Source organism: Symphodus melops (genome assembly GCF_947650265.1).
Source record: "Symphodus melops genome assembly, chromosome: 4".
Taxonomy (NCBI): Eukaryota; Metazoa; Chordata; class Actinopteri; order Labriformes; family Labridae; genus Symphodus; species Symphodus melops.
In genome coordinates, this window is record NC_136694.1 from 21950591 (window position 1) to 21974420 (window position 23830).

General features: G+C 40.4%; 1 protein-coding gene across 17 annotated transcripts in view; it reads right to left on the reverse strand.

Annotated features, from left to right (window-relative positions):
- The window catches only part of atp2b2 (ATPase plasma membrane Ca2+ transporting 2), a 112922-nt gene that overhangs the window by 5291 nt on the left and 83801 nt on the right, over nucleotides 1-23830 (reverse strand). For 11 of the 17 annotated variants that reach the window (XM_079342105.1, XM_079342104.1, XM_079342103.1 and 8 more), the window contains 13 exons: nucleotides 22995-23159; nucleotides 21773-21987; nucleotides 21114-21356; nucleotides 11445-11686; nucleotides 10160-10394; nucleotides 5914-6093; nucleotides 5597-5684; nucleotides 5346-5452; nucleotides 4464-4655; nucleotides 4011-4224; nucleotides 3678-3889; nucleotides 2963-3070; nucleotides 2612-2794 (listed from right to left, as the gene is read on the reverse strand). In XM_079342105.1, coding sequence (XP_079198231.1) covers nucleotides 2612-2794; nucleotides 2963-3070; nucleotides 3678-3889; nucleotides 4011-4224; nucleotides 4464-4655; nucleotides 5346-5452; nucleotides 5597-5684; nucleotides 5914-6093; nucleotides 10160-10394; nucleotides 11445-11686; nucleotides 21114-21356; nucleotides 21773-21987; nucleotides 22995-23159 — 2384 coding nt within the window. Of the gene's footprint in view, nucleotides 1-996; nucleotides 1050-1341; nucleotides 1532-2611; nucleotides 2795-2962; nucleotides 3071-3677; nucleotides 3890-4010; nucleotides 4225-4463; nucleotides 4656-5345; nucleotides 5453-5596; nucleotides 5685-5913; nucleotides 6094-10159; nucleotides 10395-11444; nucleotides 11687-21113; nucleotides 21357-21772; nucleotides 21988-22994; nucleotides 23160-23830 lie in introns of all 17 variants that reach the window. The other 6 variants (XM_079342100.1, XM_079342099.1, XM_079342093.1 and 3 more) reach the window with 4 other exon arrangements.

The window sequence follows — 23830 nt, forward strand, 5'->3', positions numbered from 1 at the left end:
AAGGACCGGTTTTGTTATGGACAATCCAAAAGTCCTATTTTAATGATTATTTTTATATATATATATTTTTAGAAGATATGAAAAGAAAGTTGAGAGTCCATGCAATGTTTTTAGTTGATAAATCACATAAAGAATGCAAGTTATCAACCTAATTCAAAAATTTGGTTTGGTGAATGATCTAAAACTGTGTGAAAGGTACCCTGTGCAGAAAAAAAGCCTAAGAGTTATTATCTTACACAATCTCATCCTCGTGTACGATTCAGACGATTCAAATGATGCTACTGTAGTTAGTGTGGCAGAGCGGGGTATAAGGAGACAAAACAGATAAAGAAAATAATAAGGGGAGCCTGTCTGGATGAGTGCATGTGACAGGATGTCTGACAGGTAACACTGATGGGGTGTCAGAAAAAGGGTGGGGGGGGGTTGAGTTTTCTTCGGTGGTGCTGCAGAGGATCTACGTCCGTAACTATGGCAACATGACAGTCAATTACACCGACAGAATGAAGCGACAAGACGGGATGGATTATCAGCGCAGTATACTGCTTTTACTGGGGTTCTCCCGTCCCAACCCATTCTTGGGCACACACCCACGGCAGAGTTTAACATCTGATCCTAATCAAATAAAGAGAGATTACAGGAGGTCTGTGTGCTGTATTAGTCTATCGATGAAATCCTGCTGTGTGGCCGTCACATGCCACAGACACAGTAGATTCAGCTATATTTTGCTGTCATTGCAGATGATGTGTCAGCTGGAGAGTACATGACATATCAGGCAGATTTTCTTCAGCTCAATTCAAATGCTTTGCCTTGTCATTGGCAAATTCACAGAGAAGACAACATGGCAACTTATACTTGAATGTTTACCCAGTCCCTTGGTGAGTTGTTTGACATTAGTTCACACCTATGTCTGTCAAGACATAAGAATGGGGCGGGGCGGGGGAGGGTTGGTAGATGGGAGAATGGATGAGGGAGATGAGCAGAGGGAGACAAACTCACAACCTGAAATGTCACGCCGTGGGTATCACCCTTAGTCCTGCGCTCCTAGCACTCTGAGGAAACAAACACACATTCACCAATGAGAGGACAGTACACCCAAGCATGGGAGGAGATATCAAGATGAATTTGAAATCCAGTATGAACAGCAAAAAGACAGAAGAAAGAGAGGAAATGAAAAAAGCAGAAAGCAAGAAAGAAGAACAAATAAAAACAAATCTTCAGAGATGCCATCCACAAAATCCAGACATTTAAGAAGAAAATGTCAAACAATTTTCAAAATGTGCTTATGATGGCACCCCTGGAGAAAAGAGAGCAGAATAGCAGACTGACAGAGTTCTGACTCACGGCCAGTAGTGGGAGGAGCAGTAGCAGCAGTAGTGCTTGTAGGAGAGGAAAGGGCATTGGACAAGGACACGTGACTAGGACTAGAAACATTGGTTACATCCTGGGTCTGGCTGGTGGTAGATGACTGGCGTCTCAGAGCCCCCGCCCCCTGAAAGGACGTGCCACTCTTGAAGGTGTTGACTACGTCAATCTGTGGGAGGAGAGCGGGACAGAAGAGGACACATGGCTGCTCAGAGACACACACACTGAATGGTGACACAGGTTGACTGGCTGGGTGACTTTGGTGGTAGAGGGAGCACAACATGTCTCAATGATGTGACGATGAAGTTGGACGGCTAAAGGTCAGGCTGCACTATCCCCCTCCAAAAAAAAAAGAAAAAGAAAAAGATTCTAACAATTATTTTACCCAAATTGCAGCAGATCTTTATTGAAAATGTTAAAATAGAAGAAAAAAAATGGAAATGGAACCAAAATGATCGAAGAGGAAACACTGCTAGTAAATTAGTACCGGTAATTAGTTTAACAGACTACAGAGCGTATAGCATATAGATGTAACCATTACCACTTTCTAGGCTATCTTGCTTTGTGGCATTAGCGCTAAACAAAATAAAAACTTCAGTTCAGAAAATCCTCATTTGTATTAATGTGCTGTGATTGGTTAGTACTTTTAAACTGAATACCTGTCTTCTTAGTGTCTCTTAAACATGTCTGACTGCCTCTGAAGGGTACTGGTCCCTCTGAACCATTAGTGACACACCAGTGAGATGAGCACAATCCGACACATGGGCAAAAAAAAATGCCTTGAATATCACAGTGATAACGGTTTGCATTATTCGTCACAGTAAGAACAAATCAGTGGCAGTTGAATTTAACCCCCAGAGGATCTGACATTTGATCTTCCACAGGTCCACACTGTTGATCTCATCAGTCCAGTGAGAGAAAGCAGCGTCTTCTTGTACCTGAATAAATCATCTCAAGATAAAAATAACTTTAACATGGTTACTGACTAACATGAAGAGTAATCAGGCAATGTGCATTGTGAGATAGTGCGACTTTCCTCTTAAATGTGATTATATGGCAAAGACTAAACAGACTGTCGAACAAAAAGCCAACGCAGGTAAAATCAAATGTTGTCTTTTTGTATTTTAACAGCTAAATGTATGTTGGCTTCAATACAAAAATCTTTGTATTTTCTTCTTTTTTTCATGCAGAATAGAGTGGGGGACAACCATGCTGAATGGGGACTGAACTCAAGCCCTTGTGTTCTCACCTGAGTCTGAATGCGGTTGAGTCCTCTGAACCAGAGGATCTGACCTCTTCTCAGCTCCCTCTCTGCGTGATCAATCTCCTCATTGTCTTCATTCACATCCTCTTCTGGTAACTCATCTTTCCGAGTCAACTGACCTGCCCTGCGCAGGAAGCGCAACCTGGCATTAGGTACAGAGGCTATCACCTTTAACGAAGAGAAGAGAAGACTGTGTGAGAAGGAAAGATGGATAGTTTGCAGAACAGCAGAGATATGCAGAGAAAGAATAAAACATGGTGACCTAAAAAATGAAAGCAAAAGAACAAGCACAGCGGGAAAACACAAGACATACAAAAATGTGAGAGTGCATGTTACCTGTCCCCAGACAAGCTCTCCTAGCCCAAGGAAAACACACCACATCCACTTTTCCAGGTCCAGAGGCTGACAGCTGAATGGCTTTCCTCCAAACTGCACAATAACAATCTGCACAAAGCGAAACACGAGTCATTTACATACATTGGGTGTGAAAAGTAAAGGATTTTTACTTCAGAATAAAAAACTCCAATTGCTCAATCCTAAAACTAAAGAATGATAATTAACCAAAATAAAGGATGAATCCTGCAATATTCACCATCCACTCACCTGCATAGCAAAGGTGCCAAAAACAATAGAGCAGAAGATCCATACATAAGCTGTGTGTTAAGTACTCAAACCCTGGTTTTTGATATAACCTGACAAACATTTTTAAAAAAGCCTGTGCAGTTAATATTACAGGAAGCAGATGAAGTTTTTACTTCCTCAACATACTCTTCTGCTTGCACCCAGTCATTGTTATCAAGCTATCAATTTCCCGTCTGTCTATCTGTCACCCCTGCTGTCTGTTCAACTCTCCTCTCTATTGGACTCCCACTGCCCTAGTTGACTGGTCACCCAAACGAGGAGGTGGAGTGAGGAGGGTGTTCACATTGGGTGTGAAAAGTAAAGGATTTTTACTTCAGAATAAAAAACTCCAATTGCTCAATCCTAAAACTAAAGAATGATAATTAACCAAAATAAAAGATGAATCCTGCAATATTCACCATCCACTCACCTGCATAGCAAAGGTGCCAAAAACAATAGAGCAGAAGATGGGGTTCCTGAAGATACCATCGAATACGTTCCTCTCACCATGGATTTTTCTGGCATTTATCTCATTAAAGAGTTGCATCATGACAAAGGTGTTGAAGATGATGGTATAGTGCTCGGTAGGAGGGGAGTGCAGAGGAGCGTTACGACCACTGTCAATGTCAAAGATCTGCTCACCTACAGGAAAAGACACCAAGAATTAGCATCATGTTATCACATTTGAACAAATGTTCTATCACATAATTCAAAGTCTTGAAAACTCCTGGTGTCATGGAGAGGAAATGCAGATATACCGTACCAGCAAAGAGAAGTGTGAAGATGATAATGAGCTGATAGACTCCGTGGCCGAGGATGTTCTTGGTCATGGTGCTGGAGATCAGAGGTTTATTGCGACCGTATGGCTTCCTCTTCAGCAGAGACTCTGTCGGAGGCTCTGTCGCAAGGGCCAGAGATGCGAAGGTATCCATGATCAGGTTCACCCACAACATCTGCACTGCCTTCAGGGGTGAGTCCTGGTGAAGAGACACAGGAAGTAAGAACCAATAACTTCAATGACAATGACAATCTAACTGGCATAACATACCAACATAAGTACAAGCCACTGATAAATGTTTGTTGAAAATGTATTAAAAATAATTACAAATTTTCATTGGGGTCATAAAACAGAAATCACTAAGCTGACATGATCAATTAACAGCACACACACACACACACACACACACACACACACACACACGCATAACCTTCAGACCTGTGTGATGCAGGCTCCAGTGAAAGCCACGATGACGGCCACAACGTTGACAGTCAGCTGGAACTGAAGAAACTTAGAGATGCTGTCGTAGACGTTCCTGCCCCACATCACTGCCTTCACGATGCTGCTGAAGTTATCATCAGTCAGAATGATATCCGATGCCTCCTTGGCCACATCTGTACCAGCAATTCCCTGAAAGAGTAAAGGAAAAGGCAGTGAGTATGAGACGTGTGCTTTCTGGAACTGAACTCTGAGGATTCTTGATTTTCTCATTGCACATTGAACCACATTGCAATATCCTCTATTTTTTTTCCAGAGAAACTATGAATGGTATGCTTAACAACTCTGCAGCAGCTGGATAAACTGGCCTGCAGACACAGGTCAGCTCTGATGATAGATAATAACAAAACACATTAAATAAACAGTGTGTGGGTGCTTTGATGACATAAGGCCCCATATTAGCTTGTAGGAGTATAACAAGGATGAGTAGAGAAAACGTAAACAGGCACATCCTGGTCTTAAATGAATGATATTATGATACTCTATTGTATCTTTTTAATAAAGGTGTCAATTTCAATTTGAAGTATGTAGCTAAACATTATCATTTTTCCTTAAAGCAACAATATGTAGGTGGGTGAGCACTCAGCACAGGTGAGTGCTGTTTTGTTTTCAGTCATTCCTGAACGGTAAAATGCAGAGAAATTGTACAAGCCCAGAAATCCACAAGGGGGAGCTCCTAATCTACACAGCCAGAGGCAGAGTGCCTGGAAGAAACTCTAAATACTGCAGAGGTGAAGAAGTTATGTGAAGCTGTTGGCTGCCATCAATCCCAAAAGGGAACAAGTGAGGCAGAAGGAAAAAAAAAAAAAAAGGTTTGCTCACCATGGCGAAGCCAACATCAGCTTTCTTAAGAGCAGGTCCATCATTGGTTCCATCACCTGTCACAGCCACCACCTGCCTCTGTTCCCCCGTAGTACTGTCAATAATACCTATTAAACATATGCATACATGATTGATGATTGCCTGCTTAAAAAAAGAATCAGTTTGAATGATCCACACGTTCAACATGTTGAATTAAGGATAAGATTGATTTCCATCAGTTTTAAGGCACGCATAGAGAACAACTTGTTCACCTTTGACTAGAGTGTGTTTGTCAGTAGGTGAAGATCTGGCCAGAACCCGGAGTTTAGGCCAGACTTTGTCAATACGCTCCTGTTCCACCTGGACACACATGCAAAGGTCCACACACACACACACACACACACACACACACACACACACACACACACACACACACACACACACACACACACACACACACACACACACACACACACACACACACACACACACAAATCAAAAGAAAATGTAATTTGATATTGGTTTACAGAAAAAAAAAATTGTTTGTCTCTTGTTCTCAGCCCCTCTCACTCTGTACTCTGTACTGTACCTCTCCTTTCTCATTGCGGATCCTCCTGTTGAACTCTTTCCCATCAATGCAGAGGAAGTCCTCTCCAGGGTGGATGATACCACACTTGATGGCTATGGCCCTGGCTGTGTTGATGTTGTCTCCTGTCACCATGCGCACAGTGATACCCGCACGCTGGCATTTCATAATAGCATCTGGCACCTTAAAAGGAATTAAGAAAACACATGACACGTTCAAATGCAGATCATTGATATTGTGTTTTCCAAATGAAGCGATGTTCATGGCATCTGTCCCTGAAAAATTAACAAATAAATTAAAAATAAATATGCAGCAAATACAAGAACAAAGACATAAAGTGATGCAGATCCAAAAGGAGCCATAATGTTAGCCAAGCCGTAAACTCATCACTGACATATTATCACCTTCAAAGTTGATTTGGCAAAGCTGAAGTGAACCCTATCTATTTACACTTTCAGAAATCACAGAGGTAAATATAAACGTGTAATCTTGTTTCATAATGCCACTGCTGCATTCTGCTCTCTTTGTGTTCGCCAGTTATTGTCTGCATGCTATTTGTTGATTGGTAGTTCAGCTGCTTTAATAAGAGAGCACCGAGATTGAAGCTAAACAGTTATATAGAGGGCTCATTAACTACAACACTGGGTTAAAAACCTCTTAAAACTCTGAGGAGCTAAGGCAAACTGCAGTTGAGTGATCATCGTCTTGTAGCATCCCCTCCGGCACACTTTTTTCAGGCTTAAAGAACATGGAAATGCAGCAGTACTCCTCCACTTGACAGAGACAGCCATACTGTATAAGCAAAGTCGCACACAAACAATCCGCCTGCACTCTGGTTTCAACTTTTCTGAACAGTATTTTTTGTATTGTTAAGAGATTTTAAAACATCTCTGTTGCGTTAGCTTTGAGTTGCTGGGGGAGAATAACATATGGCGATGTATCAGTAGTGAAACCAGTAAGCAAAAGCAGAGTATTAATTCAGAAACAATATTCTTGCTCCTGACAAAGGTCAGTGTGGGCGAGCACTGCTCTCCAAACCCACACATAAACAAACATGTGCACATAATGCAGGAGCAACTTGCATATATTTGCGCATACACACAAGCCTACACTTTATCTTTTTCTCTCTAAAATGAACCCTTAAACACACTCAAGAAGGCTGAAGAATTCTAACTTTTCACATTGCAATCACAGACACTTGAGTGATGTGCACACAGGACAGCATGTGTATACTCTCATAGAGACATACACAGTAGAACAGAGGATGGAGGACAATGTGAAACCACTATTTTTTACTAGGGAGACAAATATTATTGAAAAAAAGAACTCAGAGCTCTCTCAATATCAGTCACCATACATAAGCTGTGTCTTAAGTACTCAAACCCTGGTTTGTGATATAACCTGACAAACATTTTTAAAAAAGCCTGTGCAGTTAATATTACAGGAAGCAGATGAAGTTTTTACTTCCTCAACATACTCTTCTGCTTGCACCCAGCCATTGTTATCAAGATATCAATTTCCCATCTGTCTATCTGTCACCCCTGCTGTCTGTTCAACTCTCTTCTCTATTGGACTCCCACTGCCCTAGTTGACTGGTCACCCAAACGAGGAGGTGGAGTGAGGAGGAGAGGAGAAGGCTGGAAGCTTATTAAAAATACAATCTGGCTCGACAGAGGAAGAGGGTAGGAGGCTTGTAGTTGACACTGAAAAACAAGCCTCGCCGATCTGGTTACACTCTCGTTTTCCGCCATTTCTCTTCTTACGTGTCTCCTTACTCTGACTGTCCATTATCCCTCAGACATGAATCTGATTTAGAATCTTTCCCTGCTTTTATCTTTTCCTCTTCACTGTTTCTTTCTCCTTTTTCCATTTTATTCTCTGCTCTCTTGTCTCTCTGGGGGGGATGGCAGCCAGTTATTAAAAGAGCAGTGCATTCTTTAGCAAGAAGCTGGAGACGTATACAGAGACTAAAAACATGTTTACCACTTAGTTTGACCTTTTTAGCAAAGCAGAGAGTCTCATCTCCAATATTAGCCGATCTTGCGTTAAGTTTGCCAAAGAGATGGCACTGCGTACTGCTCTTCTGCATCACTTACTGTAAAGGTCAGATGTTAAGTGACTTCTGTGATTAATAAGAAAGAAATGCTGCAAACTGTTTAGCTGGGTGCACATGAGACGAGAGACTTTATTATCACCTAAAGTGTGAATTTTGTAAATCTTAAATGGTGTGACATAACAAAAAAACTGCTTTTGTCCCCAGAGTTTTTTTTTTCCAATTCTTCCAGGACATCTATGCTTAAATATAACACCTCAATTATAGCTGTGGTATATAAGATGTTTCTCTCACTGCTCTGGTTGTTCCAAAGATTCTTTGCAAATCCAGATTGAGAACAAAAGTTGTTTACTGTCTTCTCTGCACTTATGTATTTTATCTAGGTCTGCTCAGTTGCTTTCATAACGTGACTTTAGACACAGAAAGAGAGACACAAGCATAGTAAGAGAGAACGTAAGAGTAGCGGGGAAAGAAGAAGCTCCAGTATGGAGAGAGGATGAGACGACACAACACGATGGGGACAGGCTGAATGAGACCTTGTTAGAGAATGAGGAGGGGGATGGAAAAAAAAACAGATGAAAGAAGGAAGTTGAATAATGCAGTAGTCAGTTAGCTTCCTGTTTCCCCGTACCTGCACAAGACTTGTCAAGTGAGGTCACTTTTCCTACAGTACACAGATACCTCCCTCCTGCTGCATGCAGTCCTCCTTTCCTTGAAGAAAAGTCTTAGGACTGCTCAAGAAATAATGATGCATTGTTTTTTTCTTGCCTTAAACTAAAACCTATTAAAGTAAAAAAGTAAGCATAGACATAATGTTGAACAAGACAGGAGGTAAGTCACAACTAAAAGTCCTGCATCAAATTATAGTAAAAGATCACAACACAGCACAGAGTTAAATAAAGGAAGTGAAATAAGACAAGTGGTGGGTTGGAATTTAACCTGTGGTTCCTTAACTTCATATACTGTAATTCCTCTCTCTCTCTCTCTCTCTCTCTCTCTGATCTTTGATTTCTGTCACCCCATTTATCATTCACACAGAAAAAAACTTGAAGCCATTAATTCTAAAGTTAATGACCATCTTCATCTTAAATAACCAACTCCTGTTCTCTTAAATATGTGGTAAATTAACTTGAGCTTGTATAAGGCTTTTCTCATCTTCTAACTACTCAAAACACTTTTACACCGCATGTCACACCTACCCGTTACACCCATTTACAGTACACACTGATGGCAGTAGCTGCTAACGACCATCAAAAGTAACTAATCCCATTCATACACATTTATACGGCGCTGAATAAGCAGCGGAAGCAACTTGGGGTTAAGTGTCTTGCCCAAGGACACATCGGACATGTGGCTGCAGGAGCTGGGGATCGAACCTTCTGACCTTTTGGGTCTGAGCCACAGCCGCCCCTTGAATAGAAATATAAAACTTGTAGTGAGATGAAAAATGTTGCTGGGGGCCCCTGATCATGTGGAATGCGTTCACAAAGGAGCATGGCGATGCCGGGTGAGTGAAGCTGGCTTTGTATCATTAGAAGCTTCCAGCAGCCGACAGCGCCGGGGACACATAACGGAGCAATGTTGACTGGAAGTCTTCTCATGTTTTTGTTCTCTTTTCTTGTTCAGATTGGAATGACATATTCTTTATTTGTGTTATGTTTCCTTTTTCGTAAAAGTCAACATTGTGAATACATCTGTCCATCATGTACGGATTCTGCTTTTGGCCTCTCGATCCTACCAGATCCTCAGAAACTCTCAAATATTCAAGATCTAAAACGCTGTGACTTTCTTGTGTATCTATTTATCAAGTGTGTACAGTTTAGCAACAGTAAATTAGTTAATGCACCAATTAAGAACCCACATTACTTTTTTTTGTTTTAACGACAGATAATACTGGATAGAATTTCTGTTTGTTTGTTTGTGTGCATACATAATGTAATCATCCCAACACAAGTTCTTCAAGTTCTTCTTTCATTGCAAAGGCAGTATAGTAAGTTCGTATGGCAGATGTTCTTAAAAGATCTATAAAACATTATTTACAATTCTAAAAAAATGTTCTTAATGGAAAGAGGAGAAATCACAAATATGTAAAACCTTTAGGTGAAAGGAATTGTCCAGACAATTTGCCAAAATCCCAAACATTCCCTTTTCAAACGCTAAAACAAACAAAAAAAAAACAACAACTATCTGTCCTACCTCTGGCCTGACAGGGTCCTCTATCCCCACCACACAGATGGCAGTCAGATCACTGAGGATTGCATTCTCATCGTCCCATTTGGGTTCAGGGTCACCAGAGAAGTCACGGTACGCCACACAAATTGTTCTCAGGCCGTCACATGCCATGGGCTCGATCACCTTCTTCACCATCTCGTCCTTGTCCCGTGGACGGAACACCCTCGGCTCACCCACTTCGTTCAGGATATGGCTGCATCTGAAATCCGAAAGAGTGTTGGGATAGAGGTATTTTAAACTAACATATAACCAGTACAATTGTGCTTGATCTGGGGCTATGAGCCCACTAAGACAGCACTGATTGACAAAAAACATTTTCATCTTCCTGAAAATTTGGAAAGAGATGTCACAAAGTACACCAAGGCATTGCTGCCTTAATTACTGTTGCAGTCAAGGTACATTACAATAGACCGATCTTCAGTCAATGATGTTCTCACTGGCTAAGACATAAATTGTTTTAATGGAAAATAAACGATTGTGGTTGTATTCGGTGTCAGAGAAAGAGACAAATGGAATGTACCTTCTGTTATAAACTTATTATTGGATCAGGATTTGCACATAACTGGCTTATGTTGTAAACAATAACCAATCTATTCATTGAAACAACAACAGTAAACAATTTATAAACAATTATAAACCAAAACATTTTTTAGGTCTTCTCATGGTTTTAGCTTTAGTCCTTTGGTTTCACACCTATTAACCCATATATTACATATTAAGTTTATGTGGAAAAAAAATTGACAGAATAACAAACCAATTCTGATTTTAATACATACATTCAACCTATTACTTTAAAGTTGAGGAAATCCATTTAATCATTTTTCAACAAGAACTATGAAATAGTTCATGGTCAGTGTCTTTGGCACATCATGCTGCCTTTTCAGACTTTGATACCAATGATTGTTTGTTTCTATTTTTGCGTTGGCATGACGTCACATGATCTGGATACTTGACCTAACCGTCCCTTCAGTGTTTCTCATGATAGTGCACCAACTTATTGCCCCTCATCCCAAAAGCCTGTAAAATCTACAGAAACTAATACATGTCGTTCATTGTAAAAAGGGAGTTTTTAACTTTTTCCATAGAAGGGTTCAGAATGTGCCCGATGTTTTTCTGAGAGTTGCTCATTTCTGTCTAATGTCACAACAGTGTGACCTTTAAGTGGAAACTGTGCAACATGTCGGCGGAGCTGGTAGAACACTACATGTGTTATATAAATCATCACATTTTATTACAAAATCAGACTCACTTTTTGAGGACGATCTCTGAGGCTCCCTTGCTGTACATGCGGAAGCTGCCGTCTGATAATTTGGTAACAGTGCTCATGGACTTCCTGACGGAGTTGAAGGTGTAGACTTTGTAAAGTTTTTCCTCTGGGATCTGGTTTCTTATTGGCTGGTAATCCCGCTTCAGGTCCAGTACCAATCCCAGCAGGCCGCATTCTGTCTTGTTGCCCACTTGTTTCGGCAGACCGCCTTCCTTATCTGGTGGCTTGAAAGAAACAGAGGAAGAGATTTTTGGATGAAGGGCTCTATTTTCAGCCAACAACAATTAGCAGCTATACAACGGTGTATGTATTTTTGTTCTAACACAGGTTGTTTTGACATCATTTCTCCTTATAGAGTTTGATCATTAGAGGTTTTTTTCACCCTTACCTAATGGCATATTTTATCTTCCTCAGAATGAAGACAACCCAGTTATGGAGAAGCTCATGTCTTTAGCTTAATATATTTTCGAAACAAACGGTCCGTTACGTCTTTAGTCTACGTTGTTTGTTTCATGATCTATTGAATCTATAAAATCCTCTTTTCTTCACTGCAGTGTGTCCAGTGAAAGGCTTGAAATAGCCACCAGCAATAATTAACCAGCAGCAGGTGAAAGGGTTACTGTGTGTGGGAGGGTAGGAGATGAGATAGATGGAATCAGATTTGGACGTTCTTATTTCAGGCATACGGTTCAACCCATTGCAATCTGTAATTGTACATTTGGAAGCGTATTTCTCCCCGGTTCAGTAAACATCTCAGTCAAGAGGTTTCTGCACGACTACATAGATTGTGTGGGATTGATGGACAGAGAATGTTTTCTTTTTTTTTTTGTACATTTAATAATACTGATCCTTTTCATTGGCTGTTGAAATGCAGAGATTTCTTATTTGAAAAAGCAAACATCTATAAAAAAATATATATCCCTAAGACAAAAGTGTCATATTAATTTCCTGGATTCACAGTAAAAAAAAAAAACATCCTGAAAACATGCCATAGAAAACAAAGAAAAAAATGAAATTAACTGTCAGAAAACTAAAACCAGAAAATGCCTTTTTCTTTTTTACTTAAAAGAAAATCCCTCACTTATCAGAGTAGATTCATTTGCTGATGATGGATCAATGTGTTTACTCTAAGATGCAGTAAAATGTTACCCAGCATCTGATGTCGAGAGAAGCAGAACCTCTCCTTCTCATGTTTATCATGAGCCCAGTTTGGAGCCTTCTACTGAAGATTATTCAGATGTCTATGTGTGTGTTCATGTGTTTGCAATATGTGCACTTCTCTGTCCAGGTGCCACAGTGTATGAGTGCAAAATGCGTGCACACTTGTTGTACTGTATCTGCGAGCATGTGAGTAAATGTGTGGTCAGCTTGTGGAAGACTCAGGTTGCCATGGTAACTCTGTACTAAGCACACTCTGATGAAGGGACTTGTGGGAAAAGAGAGGGTGCTCTCGCTCTCTCAGCCACTTGGGGATTCTTACTCTTTGGCTCGGATTCTCTGATAGGATTTTTCACTCATCTCACTTCACACATGTCCTCCAGTCTTACTCAGTTTTCCTTTTCATCTGTCACCAGTTGTTATCTATTAGTAATCCCCCAGCGTCAATCCTTTTACTCACACTCCCTTTAAAGTATGAATTAGCCCAGAAATACAAGCAATCAAGCACATAGCATGATTCTCTAGAATTCTTTCAAAATGCTCTGCTAACAGGAGAAAATCACAATACGTACAACACAATCCTACGTACACACACACACACACACACACACACACACTGACCATTCTAGAGACACGTCTGCTCATAAGTCCAGACTCATGTGAGAGAAATTATACATAACACGCCTCTTCACATAATCACACACAATGAGACAGATTCTAGCTTGATTTAAGATGAGCTGATAAGAAAGATGCTCACACTAAATAAAGGCTAGATGGGCTTCTTAAAGTGATTATTTTCACCATCGATGAATCTTTGTATGAAAGTTTGCTCTCATAAAAGCAAATGCACACATTGAATATTCACATTTGGGGTACAGAGCCAAAAGCAAAGTCCCTGTGGGTTCTTCCTACGTTGGGCCAACAGTATTCCTGATACCACAGCTATCTAGTTACCCTCTCAACCTCAAACACACGTGCACACATTAAAGAGTGCATGACAACTTAACCGTTAATATACAGTAATGCTTCTGACTTTTTGCTAAGCAGATAAGTATTCACTCTCTGTTATTCGCCCATAAAAAAAAAAGATTGACTGCTGGCTTTCTTTTCTGTGTTGGAAAAAGCCTCCCACCATGAGATTTAAAAGGATAGCTTGACATTTCAACACGTTGAACATTTCAACATATTGAACTGCACTTTGTGGTTGTTGTTGTTGTTTTCTTCACTCAGCACTTGCGGAAATGGGTTGGGAAATATTGTATATGAGCAGTGCAGTTAATCACATTAATAGCTTGTTAGAATTGGTGCGCTCACATTCCCCATCTAATGAGACTTTCCTGTCCACCTGCTAACAAGGTTTGATAGAGACTGCTAATCAAACGTTTTAATGTGTTCTTAATGTCCTGACAAAGGCTACAATATATGTCCATTCAGTGAGGAGAGAATGCTCGACTGATATCTATTTGCCTTACGTTTGCAATTTATTTTCCTAATGTGTTTTTCTTTCTTCTCTAAAAAACATCCTGTACAGCTCGTAATCTGATTCTGCTCTAACTTGTGATTTGTCATTTAAGTTCAAATTTAAAACTGACTTGGCCTGATTGATTTTTCCTTTTCTGTGTTTGGTTTCACTAAATCCTTCATTAAGTGAGCCTTTTAAGGACAATATGTTTGTGTTTGTATGAACTTATTGGAAACCAGAATTTCATAAAGTACAAAGAATATTTATTATTAAACTCTGACTTATTTCAAATGCCCCTTCAGCTGCGGCGGCTCAACAGGGTTCCAGCTGAGAGGCTCCAGAGAAAGTCGGCTAAAATCTCATTAATCATTAAAACCCGATCAGACCAGTGGCCCATGTTTTCCCAGTAATTGGACATATCTGGTTAATGTTCAGCTGTGTGTCTCAGACACAGACGGGCGTATAAATACTTTATACAGAGTTTGCGGTAAATAACAGAATTAATGCCTTTTCCTAATGACCAGTGATTTCATCAGGAAGACACTGGCTGTCATTGGCTAATGACGGGATGGAAGAAATGGCCTCATTTACACCGTCTGCTAAGGGTTTGTGTGAATAGACTCTCAGCAACAGAAAAGGCCCAGCTTAATACCTTAAGGCAAATGAATGTGTGAAAACCAAACGTGAAACTATAGATTCAACAGTCTGGTATATATCACAAAGATGAAAGGAGGATGTCTGCTTACTAAACACAATAGACTAAGCATTATTTTTTGATTGAATAACTTCCAAGTGATTCAGTTATTCAGATGCTCAGCCTACTTTCATCTTTAATTCAGCTTGTTTACCAAGAAGTTTGGGGTTCAACTCTATTCTGGACAAAATTTACTGAAAGCTGGTTGTTTATAAACGAAAACAGACGCAGTGCTAAGGGAAACTAGATGCTATCTTAATGTATTTCTATGTTGTTAAAGGCTCTTGATGTTCATCGATAAGTGAAGGTTTCATAGGAATCACAGACTAAGGCCTTTGGAAACCACATTGAGCTACGGCGATTAGTGCTAGCTTATTTAGATAAAGCCTTCATATAGTCAGATTTCTTTTGGACTTTTTGCCTTTGTTAGAACGGACAGCTGGATTGAGACAGGAGCTTTTGGGATGTGGGGGGTAACATGCAGCATAAGGGGCGAGGTCTGATTCAAACTTAAAGATCTTATCCTCCGTACATGGGGCACACGACATACTGTAAATAGGCTATCTGGTGTCCCCTCACAGTCGGCTTTTTTTGTCAAGATCATGTGACTGATCTTGGCATGAGTCTGGCCACTTTGTACAGAAACACATACCAATGGCTGCTGCAAAAACAAAACTAAGGGGAAAAAAGAGCAATGAATAAACACCCCTGCCTTTTATTCTCAGAGATTCCTTAGAGAGTTAGCTTGACGTGGGTTTCTACGCACAAGGACATTTGCTGGCACAGGGTGCCAAACGTTGGCATGGCTGTGCTTTTGTTGGCATGTCCTGGCCTGGACGTGGCTAAAGACCAGCTGCCCTCTCCCTGGTCCTTGGGTGCTCCTGCAGGCAAGGACATATGCCAGAGGGAGAGCTGGCAACTTTACTTCCTATTCCACCTGGGGCTCTCCTTAATCCTTCCCTCATGTTCTTTCCCTTTCTTTTCTATTTTCTTCCCACCCTTTAAACTCTTCAATGATTGTCCTTGATTGTGTACTTCTATTCTGCCTTTCCCTCCTCATGTCCACTTCTTATTCCCTCTGGATGACTTTCTCTCTTCCTTACACGTAGTTTCTAACTAGTCGCCTGTTCTCCTCTTTGCCTCCGCATTCCTTCTCGTTCCCTCCAAGCATGTAGTAGAGGATGAAATCCTCACTCTCCACATGACTGTACCAGCCAACTGGGCTAAAGCCTGGAGGCATGCAGAAGGACAGTAATACTGTCTTCCAGTCCATGATGAGGACACTTTGTCACGAGTGTTGCTTCTCTCTTCTCTTCTTGTATTATTTCCTCATCTTGTTTCATTATTTTTCCCACTTATCTTTGTTGTCTTTTTCATCTCCTCAATAAAGGCATCTTTACGTCATTTCCTTTCAGATTAATTTTGGCTGTTACTTAATGTTGATGTTGTGTCCTTCTAACTCTTAAAACTGTCACCTTTTTGCTCTTTCACATTTTCTAATACAATAAACACAAGTCTATTTCTGCAATCCGACAAGATTAAACAGTGTGAAATTAAATCTCGTTAATGTTATTTCAATAATACCTTGTAGTTGTCACAATACTGATTGTTTTATTTGATTTTTTTTTTCATTACATTTATAACAATTAACAATTAAAGGGCTATTTTCATCTGCACCAATGGTTAAGTTTAAGTCACAAACAGTGACTCAACTTGTCAATATATCTAATGACAAAGCTACAACATGTGATAATAAATCAATCTAAATTGTGCTGCTGCTTTTGATAAACATTCAACCTTTCCTGCTTCATACTTTATATATTTTCCATTTCTATTTCCAGTTTTTGATCAGTTGCACTCTGTCATCACAAACGTACACATTTCCAATTACTTCAAGTTGAGAGACCGGAGATTGTAAAAACAGATTTGTGTCATGCAGGAGGTGTACTGATACCTCATCATGTGACAGCTCTGTTCAATTATATGTGGAATTGAAAGTGGGTAGGCTTTCCCACAGTAGTAAATTAAGAGTTTAGAAGCAACAACAACGATTTTCTTCCCCTTTTTTCTCTGATAATTTGTATTTAATCAACATTTGAAAACTATGAACTATGCTGTCACTGAAAGCATGAAGTCCATCATATAAAGTGAAGGGGAATTACAGAAACCCATTAAGCTTTGTGCTTCTGAAACATGAAAGCATTGTAATTCTAATGTGATAAGGCTTCTCTTTCACTGCCATCTCAGCAACACTGTCAAGTCTGCAAGCAAATGCTGAACACACAAAGAGGGAACAATGGGAGAGAAGGACGTAATTCTGCTGAAGATGCCACTGCTTCTTGAGCTGATTCTGTCTTTCTCAGTTTCTCTCGTACGGAGTCCAAAATTATTCCACAGGGACACTGGATGCTTCGAGCTAAAGATGTCCATGTTAGGCAAACAAGCACGCAACATCAAGAAGACAAACACTTAGAGCAAAAGACTACACTGTTCTGTTTGGAACCAAAAACCAAGCCTTTCATTTGCATTTAATGTTATGGCTCACTTTTTTTTTATTTAACATGAACTTAAAGTTGCTTTTATATCACGTTTCAACGTCAGACACTATTGACACTTTTTTTTGTTACCACATGCTGTGTGACTCTAAATGTTCTTTATTCTGCACAAGAATCTATCCCTCACAATTGAAGCCATCTGTGTGTGCATAGCAGTGTGTTTGTGTATCATTTTCTCTCTTGTCCCTGAGCGGAATGATGATCGGCGCAGGTGGATGAAGCAACATGAGACTGAGCTCTCGGGACACTCACAAAGCCATGCTAACACATGCCACTGTGCTGCAAGAACATACCAGTAGCATTTTTATCCTGCAACAACAGAGTTGCAAATGAGTGATATTTACAGTATGTGCAACCTAATGCACATCTGCACTGCACTGGATTTATTCTTAAGGTTACTAATAGAATGGAAAAAGAAGAATTAAAATTGTGAGAATAAAAACGGGCTTCTCCTATAGGGGAATTGTAGCAAGGAGGCTCTTCCCTTTCTTTGAAATGACATCAATATAGTTGCGTCACAGGATGCCATCCTGAAAATTGCTAAGTGGCACGCTTTACTCATCTGCATCGACAAACTGAGGCACACACTGGTGTGTTAAGAATCCACAGGGCCAATTTATATTCATGTATGCATGCATCCTTTTCAGAATATATGAATAAGATTACGTGTGCACATGGATACAGTATCCATGTGCATGTGCATGCATTGAATGACCGTGCATATACTGTATCTGTGCATGGTTGTTTTGTGTAAATGCGTGTGAATCTTTCCCTCAAGGATTGAGGCCTCTCCACTTTGCAGTCTCAATGTGCTGACAGAAGAAGCAGAGCTATACCACTGGCTGTATTATAAAGACAGAGAAGCAGGAGCAGGGCTGACATGGGTATCAAAGCCTGCCTCTTTGCCTTTGTGTGGTGGTCATCAAAGACTTCCATAGCCATCCTGGCATCCCAGAGGATTGGCCTCTTATATAAGAACACACCAGCCAGCATACTGCAAGGCTGTAGTGGCGCTGAGGGAGTGGGGGCAGTTGGGGAATGGAGCGGAGGAGGCGGCAAATATTCCCCAGAAATGTCCCTTTTGTATTCAGCTTTCTGAGTTCACTTTAATCTGTGGTCTTTAATTACATCTGTCCTCCTCAGTCCATCGTTCAATGTTCTCTCACCTCCAGTTAAATCAAGCTCCTAGTAAAAAAAAAAGAATATTTATGAGCTAGATTTTGTGTTGCACAGTTTTTTTTATGCATGTATCTATGCATAAATAAACAGACATAGGATATAAAAGAAGTTAATTAAGTAAAGAAGAAAATCTACTGGTTGTGTGCACATATGCTGGAGTTAACACTGTAGATGAAAATAAACAGTTTATTTATCTAAGCTGACATCATTTGAAGTTTACCCAAAGTTGAACTTCTGCTTTACTTTGGTGCATGAGGTAACCTCTTTTATGAATGAAGCGATTATAAAACAGACTAAATATGACACTTTAATCCACCAAGTCTAAGCTGCACACGCTGGTGCTTAATTCCATTGGGCTAAGCAGCTATAGAAGTACAATAGTCTGATGTAATGCTGCAACGCATTCCTGCAGCTTTCTCTACAGGGATAACATCTTGTTCATGCAGGATGTCTTGGTGTTGCAATGGGGTAGGGAAAAGAGTAAGTAAGGCGACGTCTTCTCTATCAATGTAACATGAAGTGCTAGCTTCTCACTAGGTATGTAGAACTTGTCTTTGTCAAACTAATGAGGGATCTGTAATCCAATTTACTTTGTCTTTAATATTGTGTATTCAAGTTCAACACAATGTTAAAATCTGTGCTGTGGGGTAGTCAGCAAATGTCATCTAGAAAGAGTCAGAACTGCTACAAGATACTGTATGCATACGTTCTCTTCTTCAGCACATTATTTATTTCAACGTAAGTCGAGCTTTAACTCGCTATTATCTTTAAATATTAAATCATATCTTGGCTGTCATGAAGTGGTGCTGTCATGGCGACAGGTGAGCGGCTTCTCGATGTGCATTGAGCTTTTCTAGTTATTTCTGTGGGTTCCTGACTGCAAGTGTTGGAATGAGTGGCACCATAGTTTTGCATTGCAGTGTATGTATGTATTGTATTGTACTGTTTGTCTTGCTCGGAGGTGCTCACAGTGATTTGTAAAGTACACTTCTCTAACACTAAACACAATCCATTCGACAAGATCCTAACAGTGAGCGGTAAACTAATCAGGCTGGAGCAGGAACCAACAATCAGCATTTAAAATAAATGGACAAAACTAAAGGGAGAACATAACCTCAGTGTATCTGGAGACTGAAATTATCACTGAAATGACCTTGCTGTGCATAGTGTATAATAGTGCATTATGCCTCTCTTAATGAGCAGACATTGTTTCTGCTGAGGTCAGATCACTGCAGGGGTCTAAAACACTTAAAAAATACCTGAACCAACTTTTTCAGAATTTACAGGTTTATGACACCATTAGCGTAATCCACAGTGATTTGACTGCAAAACGCTTATCACCATTACACAGGCTGCTGCCAAACAAGATGGCGCGTGAGCGTGCATGTAGGTGGACATACAGTATGTGCCTGCCTTCGCTCAGTCAAAGTAAATCATTAGGGCCTGAAACTTGGAATAAAGTCTGTGATATACTCATCAACACTTCTTGCCCTAGTAGATCTGAGGTTCCTGCTTGTCAAGCATTATTTCTTAAAAAGTGAAATAGAGTCTAGAGCAGAGACACATCTGTGGCTCTCTATCTTAGAAACCCAGTGACCAAGGGGTAGAAGAGTTAAATCTGTGGAATCCATCTGCCGCTGATGTCCCGCCTGCTCAGCTCATGCAAGTTCCATCAGGGCATTTGTCAGCTGGTCAGCCACCAATGAATGAAAAGACTCAACAGGGGCTTCCTATGAGTGTGAAACACACAGAGGCACAAATTGTGGGTGTGTCAGGAACGCCAGGATAACTTAATAAAGACACACTGATCTGTACAATTGTTGTTTTAAAGCCATTCAGAAAGCTTTATTATAGAGACAATCTTTTCAGACCTATAGCATGAAGAACCACAAGGTACCAGGTTTTAAGAATTTGTCATAAGTTTGTCCATACATCTATAACTTCTCAGCTATTCCTTTTTTCTATTTTTAAGTGCTTACACGTCTTATTGGCTTGGAGAAAACTTCCTTTTTGCTGCATTCCGCGTTAACAAGAGATCATCTCAAGCACTTTAACCGATTGGATTCAATATTGGTCTACTATGGTTCTGAATGTCAGATAAATCAAAATTACACAACTGTTCTGAAGGTGACAGGTTGAGTGAATGTGAGGTGAATCTCAAGCAGCAGCCAAGGACACAGGCTGGCTGCTTTGCCAAGAAGAAAGCACTGCATAACTGTCTCTCTGTTTCATGGCTGCTATTGTGATATGCTTTTTTTTTGCTCACACAGGTGAGATCTACGCAGCTAACCCCGGATACTTAAGTCTTAACTAAAGAGGCTTTAGCATAACAAATAATCTTAAATACAACGATTAAGGGTTCATAGACAGTTCTGCATTTGATCCACACTACCAAAATGAAAGAGCTGACATATATACATATATGTATATGGTGCTTCAATTTCCATACAAAAGACTTTATTACATTCTGTAAGAAAGAAAGAAATGATGTTTTGTGCATGTGATCAGATGCTGTGTATGCCTTTCTTCAAATTGATCTTAAATCTTTTAAGGGAAAGCGCCTCAAGTATTCTTTTTAGTTATTCCCATTACAGGTGGCTTACCAGTATCTTAGTTGTGTAGGCGCTGTTGATGGAGATGGCGTTGACCAGTAATTCCAAAGTTTTAGGTGACAGAGCTCCAGGATCTGGGATTTCTTTGTAATGCATATCTCCAGCGTAAAACTGCACAGCCGTCATGCGGTTGGTGGTCAGCGTGCCTGTCTTGTCAGAGCAGATGGCTGTAGCGTTGCCCATCGTTTCACATGCATCCAAGTGACGCACCAGGTTGTTATCTTTCATCATTTTCTGTTGGTGGGAAACAAAATGATGGTTATGTTCTACTCTGGTACTTATTCTCAAATGCTGTTGAATATCTCGACTTGTGGGAATACCTGTATTTGACTTCCCTGGCTATCATGGCTTCTAATACAAAAAGTGTATTCTGTATTTTTTTTAGAATTGTTATCTCTGTTTGATGCTGTAAATTACAAAGCTTGAAATGGAGGAAACCCAATCCATGTCTACAAGTCAATCGCACAAAACATCCATTTAAGACACACGTGAGGCAGTGTAGTGGTAAAACATGTGATAAGAATAAATGTATATCTATATATTTGACTATAACCTGTAGAAAAGTAAACTGTGTCTCATGTAAACTGGCTGCCCTTAAAGCAGAGGTTCAGTCCAGCCGTGCCTCAGTGGATGCATCTGTTCTTCCCTACCTTGACAGAATAAGCCAGGGAGATGGTGACAGCGAGCGGCAGCCCCTCCGGCACGGCCACCACCAACACAGTCACGCCGATAATGAAGAACTTGACAAAGTACTGGACGTAGATTGGAGTGCACTCCGGCAGCCAAGGGAGCTTCTGCAATACAAAGTTGTCGATGGCAAAGAACAGGACCAGGATGATAACCGTGACGGCAGACATGAGCAAACCTGAAAGAAGATTTAAAAAAAAAAAAAGCTTAGTAACCAACATTTATAATTACAAGCTTAGCTTAAATTGCATTTATTCGAGTATGCTATACAGATGTTCCAAGTTCTTATATTCAAGGAAAGCTAATTTTTAGCAGGTGTGACTCATTAAAAATATACTTGCAGATAAATATAGACATAACTGCTTGGCACCCTGAAGTTTAAGAAGTCCAAAGTTAAGAGTCTGCCAGACCTGCAAGGAGGCCATATGATGTTAAAGTGCTGCCTTAAAGCTAATCCATGCACGGTGTTTAATTGTTCTGACACCATGTCCTCATTCCATCACTCAGGTCAACAACAACTGATGAAACAGCACATTGGGAAAACAAGCACGTCTTCACGTGATTCATAAAAAGTCAGAAACCTTAAACTTTTTAATAAGTCAATGAGAAGAAAAAAAAAACAGCACCACAAAGAAGTATTAGTATTTTAAATCTTCAAACAAATGTATAGGTACATTTAAGTTTCATGATGCTGGTTTTAAGAATTCCTCCTGGCTCGCCCAGTATTTAAGGAAAGTAATATTCACTGCTATCAATTGTTCAACAGTAATCCTACTATGTTGCTGCTGAGAGGACACCCACAGCGTGGGCTTATTGGCATGTGGCTATTTGTTGCTAAAAAAACTCGTTGCCATGGACCGGCCTACTGCAATGTTTAAGATATCAACTACTGGTGCCATGAATTGCTTTAAAAGACTCAGCTCCCTTCTGACCGCAGTATGGATTGTAAAAGTGTCATTTCAAGTGAACAAACTGATGCCATTAGAGAACGGTCCATTCAGGGAAATAAAGGGAAAGTCGAAACTTTTTAACTTGAGAGTGCTTTGGCTGCTTTAAGCACCCAAGGAGTGAGTCTTATCAGTGGAACACCTTACTTTGACTGGCAGGATGAAGGTTCAGTGTCTTGTAGTCTCTGATTTAACTGCCTGCCTCAGTGATGGACTTGTCCATGTGCGTTTGCTGTACCTGCTTTCCCAATCTGGACAGCCAGTTTGGTCAGCTTCCCCTGCAGCACAGACTTCTCTTTCTTCGAAACGGACACCTTCTTCTTTTCTTTGTCGTCGGACTCTCCCCCTTCAGCACTCTTTAGAGGCTGCATCTCCATTGCAGCTGCTCCGTCCTGCTTCTTCACTGTAAACACCACAAGAAAAAACCCCCCCCAAAAAAAACAGACATCAGCGGCGTTAGGGGGTGGATGAAAAAGGAGGCCGGCTTCAGCAATCACTAACCCTCTGATCGAGACACGCTCAAATAGATCATAACACATCCCTTAATACTCAGTATGTACAAAGCCTTCACACACCATAATAGGTCTTTTTTGTTTGTCTCTGAATTGTCTTCATGGTAAATTCTAAGGGGGTGTGAACCTTGTTTGATACAGCAGACACGTCTTTTGCTTTTGGTGGGAACAAATAGTCGCTTCTTATCTTACACTAAGTCCTGAACGAACTCCAAAGACCAGGCCACGAGGGTAATGCAGTGAAAAGGAATTCTTGTATAGAGTAGCATATCCTCTGACCACATAGAAGAAGTGCTGTGCTTCACACAAAATGAACTAAGTAGAAGAAACCAGAAAAGCAACGGAACAACATAAACAATAAAGGCTTTAATAAAGTGTGGAGCATAACTCCGTAGTCTCAGGCTTGTTGAGGTTTGTGTAGTGTATTAACCTAACAGACATTTTTAGTTGGTTAGCAGAATGGCGTCTTACTCTGTAACTAGACACTGGCTACATCCTGAACCCCCCACAATAGAGGAGTGGGAGAACATGGTTAATGAAATCTATATCACGGAAAAAATGA